At 44.3% G+C, this 15,610-nt stretch overlaps 1 protein-coding gene across 1 annotated transcript in view; it reads left to right on the top strand.

Moving 5' to 3' along the window:
* Positions 1–15,294, top strand: part of SLAMF6 (SLAM family member 6) — a 54,488-nt gene extending 39,194 nt beyond the window's left edge. The window contains exons 4-8 of the mRNA XM_007947790.2: positions 543–875; positions 6,177–6,431; positions 11,785–11,861; positions 13,824–13,898; positions 15,202–15,294. Of these exons, the coding sequence (XP_007945981.2) occupies positions 543–875; positions 6,177–6,431; positions 11,785–11,861; positions 13,824–13,898; positions 15,202–15,294 (833 nt within the window). The remainder of the gene's footprint in view (positions 1–542; positions 876–6,176; positions 6,432–11,784; positions 11,862–13,823; positions 13,899–15,201) is intronic.
* Positions 15,295–15,610: the final 316 nt, after the last annotated feature.

Here is a 15,610-nt window from a genome sequence, read left to right as displayed (position 1 = left end):
AACCACCAGCCTTCTGGTTAGTAGTCAAGTGCCTTAGGCACTATGCAACCAATGTATAAGAGAGAGCTATATAATCTACAAACCTGTTAGTTGTCCTATAGCCTGCACAAGCTTACTATGTTGGACATATAGTAGGTAATAAGTAAATGTTGAACTTTTCTTAGGCTTCATCAGTAAAGAATTGCATCCTTGGGGTTTGTGCCAGAAAGTTGACGTAGTTCCTTGTTCCCCTTTACCCTATGGCCAGAGAAGTCAGAGGTTGGTTTGTGCCTATGGTCCAATAGTGGCCAGTCATGTGAGAAGGTAGACTGAGCCAGGATCACTTAAACCAATTGCCTGTTAACCAAGAGTGTCAGGCATTTTGTTGAGGATGGAGCCTTTGAGATTGTCCATTTCAACACTTACCCTTACCCTTTCTCTGTCCATCTTATCTATGGGCTTCAGATCACAGAGCTCCAACAGGTTGGCTAAGTTAGGAGAAAAGAGGACAGGAGAAAGGCGTTTCCAGGGGAGTTGTAACAGTTTCCCTTCTGTGTTTACAGGGAGCATAGTGTCACAAAGCAGCTCAGTGCCGCAGATGGTGAACGGGGTTTTGGGAGAGTCGGTAACCCTTCCCCTGGAGCTTCCTGAAAGAGAGAAGATTGAGTCCATCACCTGGCTTCACAATGGAACATCTATCACCTTCTTACAGCAAAGTGAAACAGGAAACCCACAAGTCCATGTGACTGACCCCAAACGAAAAGGACAACTGAAATTTACCCAGTCTTGCTCCTTGCAGCTCAACAACCTGACAATGGAAGATGCAGGATGGTACGGTGCCCAAATGGCCTCAAAGACTTCTAGAACAGTATACTATTACACTCTGAGGATCTTTGGTGAGTCAAAATGTTGGGTTTAATTATGTGCAAATGGGGAAAAAAATGGCATATTTTAATTTGAAGTGACTGCAAGTACGCATTATAGCCTGCAGGTAAAGGGTATGATATTTGGAGGAAGTCTGAGGTCCATTGATAAAGCAACTCAATGACATCGCACAGCAAGTTAGTGACTGAGAATAAAATCTAAGTCTTGTGACTCCCCCAGCTCAGAATCACTTCACCCAACAAAACAGTTACTTTCAATCAGAAATGTAGCAGAAGTAATAGAAGTAAAATATCTATGATATTTTTTATCATGTGCATTATATGTATTTCATTTAATCCTCACTACAGCTCCATAGGAGCTCTGGTAGCATAGTGCCTAAGGCATTTGACTGCTAACCAGAAGGCTGGCAGTTCAAGCCCACCAGCCACTCAAGGAGGGAAGGAAGGTTGGGCAATCTACTTCTGTAGTGACACTTCCTCGGAAACCCAAGGAGGGGTCACTATTCTCACCCTTCAGATACAGAAAGGTTAAATAATTTGGCTGCAGTCACAGAGATACTACGTGGTAGAGTCAGGACTTGAAACCACAAAGTCTGGCCTCAGAGGCTTCCCACATAATGACCCTGTAATGATACCTCACTCTACACAAAGGCTAGTCAGATAGGACTGTCAGTGTACAAAACAGTGTTCTATCTAGAAAGTGCTCTGTGAGGATGAGGTGATAAAGAGAAAACATCTTTTCTATTGAGGTGATTTAATTTTTAACAATATTTTTCCTTATGTGGCTGTTTTAGATTGGGTTCTCTAGAGAAACACAAAAACCAGCAAAGCGTATATATATATATATAGAGAGAGAGAGAGAGAGAGAGAAATTTATCTTAGGAAAATGGCTCACAAACATATAGAAGCCGGCAAGTCCAAAGTCCCTGGAGGAAACTCAAGCAAGCACAGGGGGCCAAGAAATTCAAGGCTGGCAGGCAGTACACTGGTTGTTGACTCCAACAAAAGACGAATCCAAGATCTCCAGGCCAAGCGGTGGGCTGCTCACTCACAGAAGTTTGTAGTCAGCACAACAGGGTTCCAATCCCTCAAAGAATGTCTCTTTTCCCAGGATGTCCCTGGATATCCTGGAAGCAGGCCACACCCCTAGGGAAACTCCCCTTGGGCAGATTGGCCACTCAGAACACAGTCATCCGATCCCATCATGGGAACAACCACACAGATCTGGGGTCCAGCTAAGTTGACACACAGCTCCAGCTATCACAGTGGCTCATGTTGATCATTAGTCAAAACTACATCTTTAAGATTAAAGAATGAAGATGTCTTCAACATAAAACTGTGAAAAGTATAATGAGATAGCTTATGACTCAATTTAAAAACTCTGTCTAGCAATCAGTACTATTTGACATGCCATGGGCAGCTTCAGGATGATCACTTAGAGAGGACACTGTACAAAAAACGTGAGCATCAAATTGATTACCAGATACCAAAAAACCAAACTCACTGCCGTCAAGTCGATCTGACTCATAGCGACCCCTCCTTGAGTTTCCAAGGTGGTATCACTAGGAAAATAGATTGCCCAATTTTCCTTCCAAAGAGTGGCATTTTAAAGGCTCCTTAGATTCTAAAATTCTTAGCCACTAGAGAATCCAAACTATCTAAATTCACTCAAGAGTCGAGGTAAGACACAGAATCCCAAAAAAAAAAGTGCTGTTAAAATTAAATGTTTCCATCAATAGACTATAGATTTACATTTAATATCCCCTGAATAATTGGCAGGTTTACCACGTTAGATTAGTCAAAGTCATGTTCCTGCAAGAATAGGACACAGAACAGGTAAGTGTGATGGGAATGGAATTCTTGGGAAGTACCAAGTAAGAGATTCCAACCAAAGAGGGGCATTATTAAATCTCCCTAGGGCCTCTGTATTAGTTTCCTAGGGTTACTTAACAGAAACTTATTCTCTCACAGTTCTGAAAGCTAGTAGCTCTAAATTAATGCTGCACTCTTCTGGAGGATCTAAGGGAGACTCATTCTTTGCCTCTTCCAGCTCTGATGGCTGTTGGCGTTCCTTAATGCTCCTGTGATCACATCATTCCAATTCCCACCTCTGAAGTCTTCCTCTGCTCTGTGTCTCCTCTTCTGTCTGCCTCAAATCTCTCTTTCTCTTATAAGGACACTTTCCATTGGAGTTAGGGCCCACCCAGGTACTCCACTGCTATTTCTTCATCTCAAAATCCTTAATTTAAGTACGTCTGCAAAGACTTTCACTTCAATATAAATAAAACAAAAATCCTCACAACTGGTCCAATAAACAGCTTCACAATAAAAGGAGAAAAGATTGAAGTTGTCAAGGACTTCATATTACTTGGTTCCACAATCAACACCAATGGAAGTAGTACTCAAGACATGGGACAATGTATTGCATTGGGCAAATCTGCTGGAAAAGATCTTTTCAAGTGAAGAAGAGCAAAGATGTCTCCTTGAAGACTAAGCCATGGTATTTTCAGTCGCCTCTTATGCATGTGAGAGCTGAACAATGAATAAGGAAGAGTGAAGAAGAGTTGATGTTTTTGAGTTGTGGTGTTGGAGAAGAATGCTAAGAGTACCATGGTCTGCTAAAAAGACTAACAAATCTGTCCTGGATGAAGTGCAGCTGGAATTCTTGGAAGCGAGAATGGCCAGACTTCGTTTCACCTGCTTTGGTCATGTTGTCAGAAGGAACCATTTTCTGGAGAAGGAGATCATCCTTGGTAAAGCAGAGAGAGGGTCAACAAAGGCGGGGAAAGCCCTTAATGAGATGGATTGACACAGTGGCTGCAATGATGGGCTCCGGTATAGCAAGGATCGTAAGGCTGGCACAGGACCAGGCAGTGTTTTGTTCTGCTCTGCACAGGGTCACTATGAGTTGGAGATGACTTGACAGCACCTAACAACAACAACAAGCAAAGATCTTTTTCCACATGAGGTACAGGTTCCAGGCATTTAGGACATGGATTTATCTTTTGGGGAGCTACCATTCAGTTTTGGGTACCAGTAATCATCAAGACAGTGCTAGGGTCCTGGAAAAAGGAGATACATATCCAGTGGAAAGTCCCAGCATAGACCCCTGACCAGGCTCCATCACACTTGTTTGGACATTGCTCCTTTGCCATTATTGAGCATATCAAGGTTCAATGTCAATCTTTTTTCAGGGCTTCTGGTGGCATAGAGCCTAAGGCATCTGACTGCTAGCCAGAAGCCTGGTGGTTCAAACCCACCAGCCACTCCCCAGAAGGAAGGTTGGGCAATCTACTTCCGTAGTGATATCACCTCAGACACCCAAGGAAGGTTCGCACTATGAGTCAGATCTGACTCAATGGCAGTGGGTTTGGTTTTTGGTTTTCTGGAATATCCCTTCTTCAAAGGTACATACAAAGAGATGTTTAAGCTACACTAACTTGTTTTACAACAATGCAGAGGAATTTCAAGCTATAAACTGCATAGCTTTGTTTTGTTTTGTTTTTAATTGACCAATGATTTTCTCTGTATGTGACAGGCTAAGAAGGATTGCAAATAGATCTCATTTTATGGGCCAATACCAATTAATTGAGCATGATTATCTAGAGTCTAACACTGGGAAATATGTTGAAGCCATGTTAGTTTTATTCATATTATTTGTTGACTACAAATAATGTACAAGCACTATTCCAGGCAATTGAGACTACAATGAATAAAACGGACAAAGATCATTGCCTTCATATAGTTAACATACTGGGTTGGGAGTAGGTGGGAGGTAATAAACAATAAACATAATAACAAATAGTAAAATATGTTAGAAAACTATCAGTGATATAAAAACTAAAGAACCAAACTCACTTCCATAGATAGAGTCAGTTCCAACTCATAGTGACCTCCACCGGGTTTCCAAGCCTGTAAATCTTTACAGAAATAGATTTCTTCATCTTCCTCCCATGGAGCAGCTAGTGGGTTTGAACCTCTGACCTTCTGGTTAGCAGTCAAATGTCTTACCCACTATGCCACCAAATCTCCTTCATGAGTGGTACAAGGAAAAGAAAACTGAGAACTAGGTAAGGAACATCAGGAATTCAGAGTGAGGGGGACATCAACCTGAAATGGAATAATCACAACAGAGCTCATTGAAAAGATGACATTTTATTTCCAGGTAGATAGTAAAGCTGACAAGGAACAAGTTTGTAGTCACTTCTTGGCCACAGTCAGCTACCCAGAGGGAGCATGTAGCTGGACTTGTGGGCTTGGGACCATGGTCTCAGGGAACATCAAACTCAATTGGCATAATATACTACACAAAAACATTGTTCCACATCCTGCTTTGGCAAGTAGCGACTGGGATCTTAAAAGCTTTCAAGCAGCCATCTAGATGCAACAATGGGTCCCTCCTCGTCCAGAGTAAAGAAGAATGAAAAAACAAAAGACACGTGGAAACAATTAGGCCAAGGGACTGGTACACCATGCAATCCTCAGCCTATACAACTATGAGACCAGAAGAACTAGATGACACCCAGCTACCACTGTCAACCATTCAGAGGGGGATCTATGTAGGAGATCCTGGATAGAGTGCGAGAACAATGTGCAACAAAAGTCACACTCATTTAAAAAAAAAAAAAAAAAAAGGACGAGGTTTGCTGATCTGGCAGAGCCTGGTAGAACCCCTGAGACTATGGCCCCTAGCTGCCCTTCAGGTCTGGAATTGAACCCACTCCTTTGGCTTCCAGCCAAACAAAAGACAGGCATATGAGCTGAACATTTACATCAGGCAGATACATTCCTTAGCAAGGTCAATCATGGGACAATAGAAGGGCTGTTTACACACAGGGAGACAGCTCAGGGGGCAGGTGTGCATGGGAGGGAAGGACACAGGGAAGAGATAACAATGGGGAGGAAGTGGGAAGGGAGCTGTTGCATTGTGGGAAATTTCAGTCAATGTCATGAAACAAAGTATATGTGAGCTGCTGTATGGAAAATGAATTTGCTCTGTAAACTTTCACCCAGATAACAATAAAAATTTAAAAAAAAAAAAAAAAAGACAACATTTGAGAGACTGAGCCACGCTGATAACTGGAGAAAGAACCATTCAGCACAGGTAACAAGGCTCGCCTGCACCTGGTATGTTTGAGGAACATCAAGGCTAACCATCAATTAAGCAACACAAGCAGTTATTTACAGAGTATATAGGCTGTAATATACAGCAGATTATTAAGTGAAATACAGAAACAATGAGATGAAGGATATTTTTCATAGGGGGCGGAGCTAAACCATTTGTCCTTAATCTAGGTCTTTTTCTGTACACAGGACGACTGACAAACTTAAACATTACCAGTATCTTTGTATCATTTGAGAATAAGACCTGTGTGGCCCACCTGACCTGCAATGTGGAGAATCCAAATGATGATGTCTTATTCATATGGCAGCCCATAGGAAAGATTGGTCCAAATCTCACCATCTCCTGTGAGCCTAAGAATTGCAGTGAACAGAACTACACCTGCATAGCTAAGAATCCTGTCAGCACATTATCCTCCTCTGTCTCTGCCAAGAGTCTCTGTAAAGGTAACAGTCTTCATCAAGCCTCTCTGAGAACCTTGACTAGGCATACAGTGTGATGTGTCCTCATGCCCTATGCCTATGTGATTCCTAAAACAGTGTCCCAGTGGGCGGTAGGCAAAGGCTCCTAGGAGAAGACCAACACCTCTGCCACTCACTGCCCCTGAGAGGCTTCTCCATTGCTTCCTTCCCCTACCACAGCCCCTCCCCCTGTCCTTCTAAACCCTGTCCACTTAGAGCCCAGGAGCAAAGACCACAACAAAGTAAGATTGCTTCATCCCCATGACTCTATTGGGCCCCACCCTGCCCTGCTCTGAATTCTCACTCCCCAGAAAGCCTGCCCAGAGCCCCACGGTATAGATGAACCCACACAGCCCCTACAGGTGGCCTAGAAAAGGCTCAGTGGAGACTCTGAGCAAAACATCTGGGCCTCATTCTGTGTGTTTCAAGTTCCATTTCCTTTTTTTTTTTTTTTTTTCAGATGAACTCAGTAACACATCAGTGGATATCAGATTGGTTAAGACTGCGGTTCCTGTGATATGTATTATATTCATCATTTTCTTGTTTGGGTGGTTGCTTGTTTGGAGGAAAAGAGCAGGCAGGTTTTCTTTATTCTTAACAGCCTCTTCTCCAAGTTCTAGGGATCCCCAGGCTAGGGCCTCTGCCCCCAAGGATCTCTTCTAGAGGCTAGGTGAAGGGAGGATGCAAACCCTGAGTTGGCTAGTCCACTGGGATGACCACTCAAAACCAAAAACCAAATTCACTGCCATCGAGTCAATTCTGACTCATAGCAACCCCCACTAGATTTCCAAGGCTGTAAATCTTTATGGATGGAGACTGCCTCACCTTTCTTCCACAGAGCAGCTAGCGGATTCAAACCACTGACCTTTTGGTTAGCAGTCAAATGCCTTAACCACTACACCACCATGACACACCTGCTAATATCCTGATGGAGGTATCCTACTGGAAAATCCAGGACTTAGCCTCAGGGCCTTCCTGCCCTTTCATTTCAGGTCCCAGGAAGAGCCTCCTTTCCCACCATATCCTCTAGAAACACACCTAAGGGGAAAATGGGGGGGAAGTTCTTTCTCACTGCAATCACAGATTTCAATTTCTGATTTTATTTTTCAGGTATCCTTCATTTGTCTACTCCACAAGGTCCTGGTGAGTTTCTGAACTCTTAACTCCCAGTCATAAAATGGATGGGAGAAGCTGAATGGAAGAGGAAGGGGGCTGGCCAGAGGGCTGAGGAATGAGATAAAGAAGGGTCACAATGTCATTACTCAGACCACATACGTAGTGTTAGGGGAGGTGACTTACAACTGCATATTGGTCCCCTGTGAGACCTGCAGGGCTCCTCACAGTGAGCCAGTCACTTATGTAGTTTCTCAGAGTGAGTTTCAGGTCAATCCCACCCTGTGGATGGAGAAACTAAACAACTGAAAAACAAACCCATTGCTATTGAGTCCATTCTGACTCATAGGGACCCCATAGAACAGTGTAGAACTGCCCCATAGGGCTTTCAAGGTTGTAAATCTTTATGGAAGCTGTGGTAGGTAGTTTATGTGTCAACATGGCTGGGCCTGGTTGAGTGACTGGGCAGCTCGTAGTTATTCTCCATGATGAGACTGTCAATCAACTCCATGGTAGACTCTATTGGGAGCAGCTGAGTAGCTGCCTTTGGGATGTGATCTGCTTCCTGTATATAAGGAGAAGTTTTGAGAATAGTCTCTAACCTTTGGCACGCTTGGATCCTGCATGTAGCCGTGTCGTTGTTCAGCAGCCTGCCATGTTCTGCCGACCTTGGGTCTTACAATGGACTTAAGCTAATGGTCTGCCGTGTGGTCTGGTAACATCGGGACTGTGCCTTTTTACTTGTCAACCTTGGGGCTTCTCAGCCTCAGCAGCCAGCAGTGAGTTTGAGTGAAGAAATGCCTCTAGCTCCAGTGGGCTGGGAGCATGAGGCAGAGCTGGACCCCAAAGTTGAGGGGCTTTCACCCAGCCCCTAGAGCCTGGCACTTTGAACTTGGACTTAAAGCCTCCAAATTGTAAGAATAAACTCCTGTTTGTTAAGGCCATCCCATTTGTGGTATATTTCTTGTCAGAGCGGCACTAGGGAACCAGAATAGAATGTGGTACCGAGAGAGTAGGGTGCTGCTCTGATAGATACCCAAAATGTGGAAACAGGAGTGGAGTGCATCCTTGACCCGAGACCCTGGCAGAGAGACCCTGGCGTGCGGCATGACAGACAGCAAGAGACTGGGATGAGAGACAGCAGGAGCAGAGCCCAGAGACCAGCATGAGAGACGGCAAGAGCAGAGCTGAGAGAACCGGCATGAAACAGCGACAGCCTTACCAGCCCACAGAGAAGAAAGCCAGGTGCCATTGGGTAGATGGCTTCTTGGAGGAGTGGGTTGCCTTCGGGCATTAATTGGTAGAGAAGACTGGCATAAAATGGAGTAATGGGTTTGGCCGGCCCATGGAGCAAGAAAGCTGAGTGTTTTTAGGCAGGAAGATTTCCTGCAGAGTGGGTTGCCTTCGGCATTAATCGGCAGAAGCAGAGAGACCAAGGAAACGGAAGCAGAGCTGCCTCAGCCTTAAGGATAGGACCATGGCCTTTGGGGGTGGAACGATCACAGCCCCCTAGGTTTCAAAGAGCCAGGCCTTCACCAACTTGGTTCTGGAGTGTGGGGCTTCCCATTCATGTGAGTCAGTGGGATGGAGCCATAGCCACTGCCCAAGAGTGAGGGGGCAGGGCTGCCATGCCCAAGAGGGAGAGGAACAGGGTCGCCAGGCCAAGGCGTAAGGTCACCATTCAGGAACTAGGGGACTGGAGCCACCCAGTGGAGGACACCTGTACAGATACTACCCATTGAAGATGCCAAGTTGACAAGGGGTGGAATTGTGGTAGTTTGTTTTGTGTATCAACTTGGCTGGACCTGGTGAATGGCTGGGCAGCTGGTAGTAGTTATTCCCCATGATGAGACTATCAATCAACTCCATGGTGGAATAGACTGGGAGCAGCGGAGTAGCTGCCTTTGGGATGTGATCTGCTCCCTGTATATAAGGAGAAGTTTTAAGAATGGTCTCTAACCTTTGGCATGCTTGGACCTTGCATGTAGCCATGTCGTTGTTCAGCAGCCTGCCATGTTCTGCTGACCTTGGACTTACAATGGACTTAAGCTAATGGTCTGCCATGTGGTCTGGTAACATCAGGACTGTGCCTTTTTACTTGTCAACCTTGGGGCTTCCAGCCTCAGCAGCCAGCAGCTGTCTGAGTGAAGAAACGCCTCTAGCTCCAGTGGGCCGGGAGCAGGAGGCAGAGCTGGACCCCAAGGTTGAGGGGCTTTCACCCAGCCCCTAGAGCCTGGCACTTTGAACTTGGACTTAAAGCCTCCAAATTGTAAGAATAAACTCCTGTTTGTTTAAGTCATCCCATTTGTGGTATATTTCTTGTCAGAGCAGCACTAGGTAGAGCAGCACTAGGTAACCAGAACAGAAGCAGATTGCTTCATTTTTTTCATGCAGAGCAACTGGTGGGTTCAAACAACCAATCTGTCAGTTAGCAACAGCTCAATGCTTTAACCACTGAGCCACTAGGGGTCTAAGTGCCAGTAAAAGGGCTCATAGTCTGTCCACTATCATCTAGCAAATGCAGGACAGGAGAAGAGTTCAAATCATCAAAGGTCCAAAATCAAACTGCCTGACTCTATCACTACTGTTCAGCCAAAGTTTGAGCATTGGATACATACAGTCAAAAGAGAAGATGTGATATAGAGGCAAAAACACAAGCTCCACACTCAGATTGGCTTTGAAATCTGATCCCATAAATAAGAGATATAGGAAGCCATGTGTGGAGGAAAGGGACTGAGATTTGGACTCAGAAGATATGCACTTAACATACTACACAAAACATTGTTTCACCTCCTACTTTGGCAAGTAGCGACTGGATCTTAAAAGCTTGCAAGCTGCCGTCTAGATGCAATGATGGGTCTCTCCTCTTCCAGAGCAAAGAAGAATGAAGAAAACCTAAGATTCATGGAAACAATTAGTCCTAGCAACTGATATACCATGCGATCCACAGCCTATACGACTATGAGACCAGAAGAACTAGATGGTGCCTGGCTACCACTGTCAGCCATTTAGAGGGGGATCTATGTAGGAGATCCTGGATAGAGAGGAAGAAAAATGTGGAACAAAACTCAAAATCATTTGGAGGAAAAAAAAAAGGGGGGGGACCAAGTTTGTTGGTCCGATAGAGCCTGGTGGAACCCCTGAGACTGTGGCCCCTAGCTGCCCTTCAAGTCTGGAATTGAACCCACACCTGTGACTTCCAGCCAAACAAAAGACAGGCATATGAGTTTAGTGTTTACCTGAAGTAGATAGACTTCTTGGAGAGAACAATCATGGGAGAAAGAAGGGCTGTTTATGCACAGGGAGACAGCTCAGGGGCAGGAGTACGTGGAGGGATGTACACAGGGAAGAGGTAACTATCAGGAGGAAGTGGGAGGGGAGCTGTTGCATTGTAAATTGTAGTCAATGTCATGAGACAAAGTGTATGTGAACTGCTGTATGGAAAGTGAATTTGCTCTGTAAATTTTCACCCAAATCACAATAAAAATTTAAAAAAGAAGAAGATATGCACTAAAGTTCCTGTTTTATTATACCCTACGTGACTTTGCATAAGCCAACTGAACTTTTTGAGCCTCCAATTCCTCATCTCTAAAATGAGTATAAGCAAATTCGCCTTCAAGGGACTTTGAAAAGTTTAGAAAGATCATATTTGTGAAATAGCCTGGCCATATTATGTTAGCCAATGATATGCCTCTAGCATTTAGGAACTAGTTGCTGTTGAGTCAATTCTGACTCACTGGTGATCCCATGTGTCAAGGTAGAACTGTGCTCCATAGAGTTTTTGATGGTTGAGTTTTTTGGAAGTAGATCACCAGGACTTTCTCCTGAGACACTTCTACATGGGTTTAAACCTCCATCCTTTCAGTTAGCAGCCGAACACGTTAACTGTTTGCACCACCCAAGGACTCCTGTGAAGCAGTGCTATTTGGTCCCAGGGGCTTCCTGGCCCACATGTGAAGCCTGAGAGAGATTCTAAAGCTTCAGGGTACCTCAAGACCACCTCCCAAGAGATGAAGTCAAAACAGATCACATCCCTGCGAAGGTTATGGTTCATCCCAGAACTCCAAAGACTGTCAAAATGAATGAACCATAAGGGGACAAGGGCAGGGCCTCAAACAACTGTCACTTTGAGACCAGAAAATTCCCCTGGGGCGGGGCAAAGCCCTTGGAGGTGTGGTCCCAGGGTGCTTTTGCCACTGACTCTGCCTTCCTGTGTTAACAACAGAGACCATGGAAAACACAGAATACACTTCAGTGCCTCCAGGAAGTACGGTGTATGCTCAGGTCAATCACCCAAACAAGGTGAGTTCCTCCAGCTTTATATTTCATTGCCATTATTTCTACAGTCATTATTCACAAGCTGGCCTCCACAATCATCTGACTTATTCAAATGACAAATGCCATGATGGAAGGCGAAAGGAGGGCAATGACAGGGGCTGCAAAGTGGTATGTATGATTATTCTAGCCCCTACAGCTCTCACCCCTTGTGGAATTGTTACTCATACCCTGCTTTATACTAAGGAGCTCTGGCAGCACAGTAGCTAAGGCATTTAGCTGCTAACCAAGTCTGCTGTTGGATCCCACCAGCCACTCCATGGGAGAAAGATGAGACAGTCTTCTTTTGTAAAGATTTACAGTCTTGGAAACACTATGGGGCAGTTCTACTCTGTCCTATAAGGTTGCTAAGAGACTGAATCTACTTGATGGCAATGGGCTAGGTTTCATTTGGTTTGAGAATGTTACACTGTTCCCAAATGCCAAATGCATCAATAAGTCTTGTTCCTTCAGCTTAATTACAAGCTGCCTTAATGCAAATCCTAACAAGATGCTCAGTAAATACTTCAGTTAAGTCTGAGAGTCTCCAAATGAGCCAGTTCTGTGGTAGGGACTTCTTACCCCGGGTATTGGGGAGTTAGGGGAGCTCAGAATCAGTTTCTGCAGAAGAGAAAGAGAAGCAAGAATTTGCAACCCCTCCATAGTTGTTGTTGTTTTTATGTGCCGTCGAGTCAGCCCCAACTCATAGCGACCCCTCCTTGGGTATCTGCCCTCCTTGGGTTTCTGAGGCAGTATCACTACGGAAGGATTGCCCAACCTTCCTTCCGAGGAGTGGCTGGTGGATTTGAACCGCCAGCCGTCTGGTTAGCAGGCAAGCGTATTAGCCACTATGCTACCAGAGCTCCTAGGAGACATTAATGCTACAGCAGACCCCAATCCTCCTCTTTCTTCTAGCAACATAACAGGATGGCCTTAGTCAAGCATCAGGAACCCACTACCACCTAGAAATAAAGTACCTGGAGGTGGCACATTTCTAAATAGCACAATACATCTCAGGGGTTCAGTCTCCATGTCTTCTAAAAAATAAACTAAAAACATTTGGTGTTCTCCAACTGATGAAAGCAACCATCTAGCTAGGAATCTGCGGTTTCTCAAACAAATCTCCCCTTACTCATGCCCTCATCAGCATTTGCAAAGTAGGCCCCTTGAAGAGAGAGGACAAGAAGGTAGTTATTTCACTTGTTCTGATATTTCTATTGCCATTTCCTCTTGAAAACCAGATGAATTACTTCCCATCAAACCAAGAAGCTACAAAACTATACTTTGGAGACAGTTTCTGAAGCCTTGATGATATTCTAAATACTCCTTAATTAATTTAAAGCGTCAAAACCTATAAGCAGGTTTTTTGGAGGATGTAGGGGTGGGGGCCTCTCTCGTTACTATCATACTGAGTACTCTATGTAGAGCTAGTCGTCAGGCCAGGTTTTCTATTCTACCCATGCCTGGGGAGACCCCAATGACATGATGTCCAGGCAGCTAGAATTGGAGGGACAAAATAGAGCAGGTAATATCTCCAGTTATTGCTCAGTAAAGATCTGAGCCAAAATATAAAATGCAATAACCATCTGGCATACAGGTTAGTTCTTTGAAGTGAAGGAAGGAGAATAGACTTGGATGTAGGACAAGAATGGTTCCTTTCCTTCACATGCTCTGCCAACAAGGCTGCTCTTGTGTCTCTCTCTGACTCACTGGCTTGCTAAGATGCTGTGCTTCTGTTTGGGGCTCAGGAAATGCTACTAAACCTGCACAAGTCTGAAAGTAGGTGGCACTTTAACTTTTTGTTCCTTTTGCTAAACACTCCTTGACCTTCCTCCTGAAGAACTTGGATGCCTTCCTGCTTGTCACAAAGCCTTCCCAAGAAGATATCTGTGCATGAGTATTTCTTTGTCTCTCTCTGTGTGAATGATATGGGTATGATTATTTCTACAGAAAAGGGAAATCCCAAAGCCTGTGAAAAACCATGAGTCAGCTACAATTTACTCCACTGTTCAAGCACCCAAAGAGGTAAGCACATGATTGCCCCAAGTTCTTACATTCTTACCCCTCTTCCCAGACCTATAACTTTGAAAACTAAATAAAAGTAAGAGGGCTATTTTACAGATATACAAGTATCAGCAAGATATAAAAAGTCTTAGGATATCAACAAAACATATCCAAGAAGTTGGAAGCACATAACTGAGTTTCCAATCTATTTTTCAATTTAATCCTGCCTTATTCCATCAATACCCCTACTTTCTGTCTTTAAATGCTCTCTATAGCCATGACAAGCAGCCCGAGGCTCCAGTTCCTATTAACCCACTTCATCTTCCTCTTTTTCCCATTGTTGTTGTTGTTGTTGTTATGTGCCATCGAGTCGGCCCCGACTCATAGCGACCCCTCCTTGGGTTTCCGAGGCAGTATCACTACGGAAGTAGGATTGCCCAACCTTCCTTCCGAGGAGTGGCTGGTGGGTTTGAACCGCCAGCCTTCTGGTTAGCAGTCAAGTGCTTTAGCCACTATACTACCAGAGCTCCTTTTCCCATTAGAAACTCATTTCTTTCAGGGCAACTGCCCTTGACAATGTCATCTAAATTGTTGAAAGGTCTTTGAAGGAATGCAGAAATTATCTTCTCCTGATCCCACGGGACAAAAAAGCAGGGAGCTTGGTTTTCTGCCTGGCAACAGAATCAAGATATCTGGGATAATTTTCCAGTCCTTCAGTTTTGAACCTGCTAATCTATATCACAAACCTAAGGAGTAACATCATTTCCAGCATTTAATCTAAATTGAGTTTTCCAGTCTACACCAGACCAAGCCATGCTTCAGATGCCAAACTTGCATAATGACTTTCTCTTAAGTAACCAAACAGATGGACTTATGGATAACAGATGGAATGTAATACAGAAGATGTGAGCCAGCAGCCTGCTGTCTGAGCTGCTGATTTTTGGTTCATCAGTGCCTGCAACTATGTGTGTCAGGAGAAGCCTCCAGCCTGATGCCAGACCCATGGATTTGGGACTTGCCAGCTTCCACAACTTTTTGAACATTTCCTTGAAATAAACCTCAATCTTTCTTTCTCTCTCTCTCTCTTTCTCTCTCTCTCTTTCTCTCTCTCTCTTCCCCTCCCATGTGTGTGTATGTGTATGTGTCTATGTATTTCACTGGTTTTTCTCCTCTAGAGAACCCAGCCTAAGACAGTGGTCTGTAGAGGTCTCCATTAGGTGACATTTAAGCTGAGACCTGAAGAATAAGGAGAAAGGGCCCAGCAGAGGAAAGACTCAAGATAGGTGAATAACTCTAATATGGTGAACTATTTCCACTAATACAGAAGCTGAAAAAAGATCAGGGAGCTAAATACAGAGAATTGGGGAAGAGCAATCCCAATGAGGCCAAGGATGGGCCAGACCATGCAAAGCCATGAGGACTGGATTTCATTCATAGTACAATGAGAAACCTTGCAGTGTTTTAACCAGGCAAGGGAAAGATATGGTTTATATTTTAAAATATTACTCTGGCTCTCTCGTGGAGAATGGACTAGAGAAGGATAAGCATAAAAATAAGGAGAGCAGTTTGAAGGCTATTGTAGTAGTGCATGTTAGGGATGATGTTAGTGGGATAGAGGATGGTGGCTAAGCAGTCAGAGAGATGTATATAGATCTGAGATATATTTTGGAGGTAGAATCCAAAGGGCCTGGTGGGAGAAAAGCTGGAGGTGGGAATGACTCAGTTTTCTGGTT

The sequence above is a fragment of the Orycteropus afer genome, unplaced genomic scaffold, assembly GCF_000298275.1.
Source record: "Orycteropus afer afer isolate SDZICR_OR568_19922 unplaced genomic scaffold, OryAfe1.0 scaffold00193, whole genome shotgun sequence".
Lineage (NCBI taxonomy): Eukaryota > Metazoa > Chordata > Mammalia > Tubulidentata > Orycteropodidae > Orycteropus > Orycteropus afer.
The sequence above is the reverse complement of the archived record's forward strand: the minus strand, read 5'-3'. Positions and strand labels throughout refer to the sequence as shown.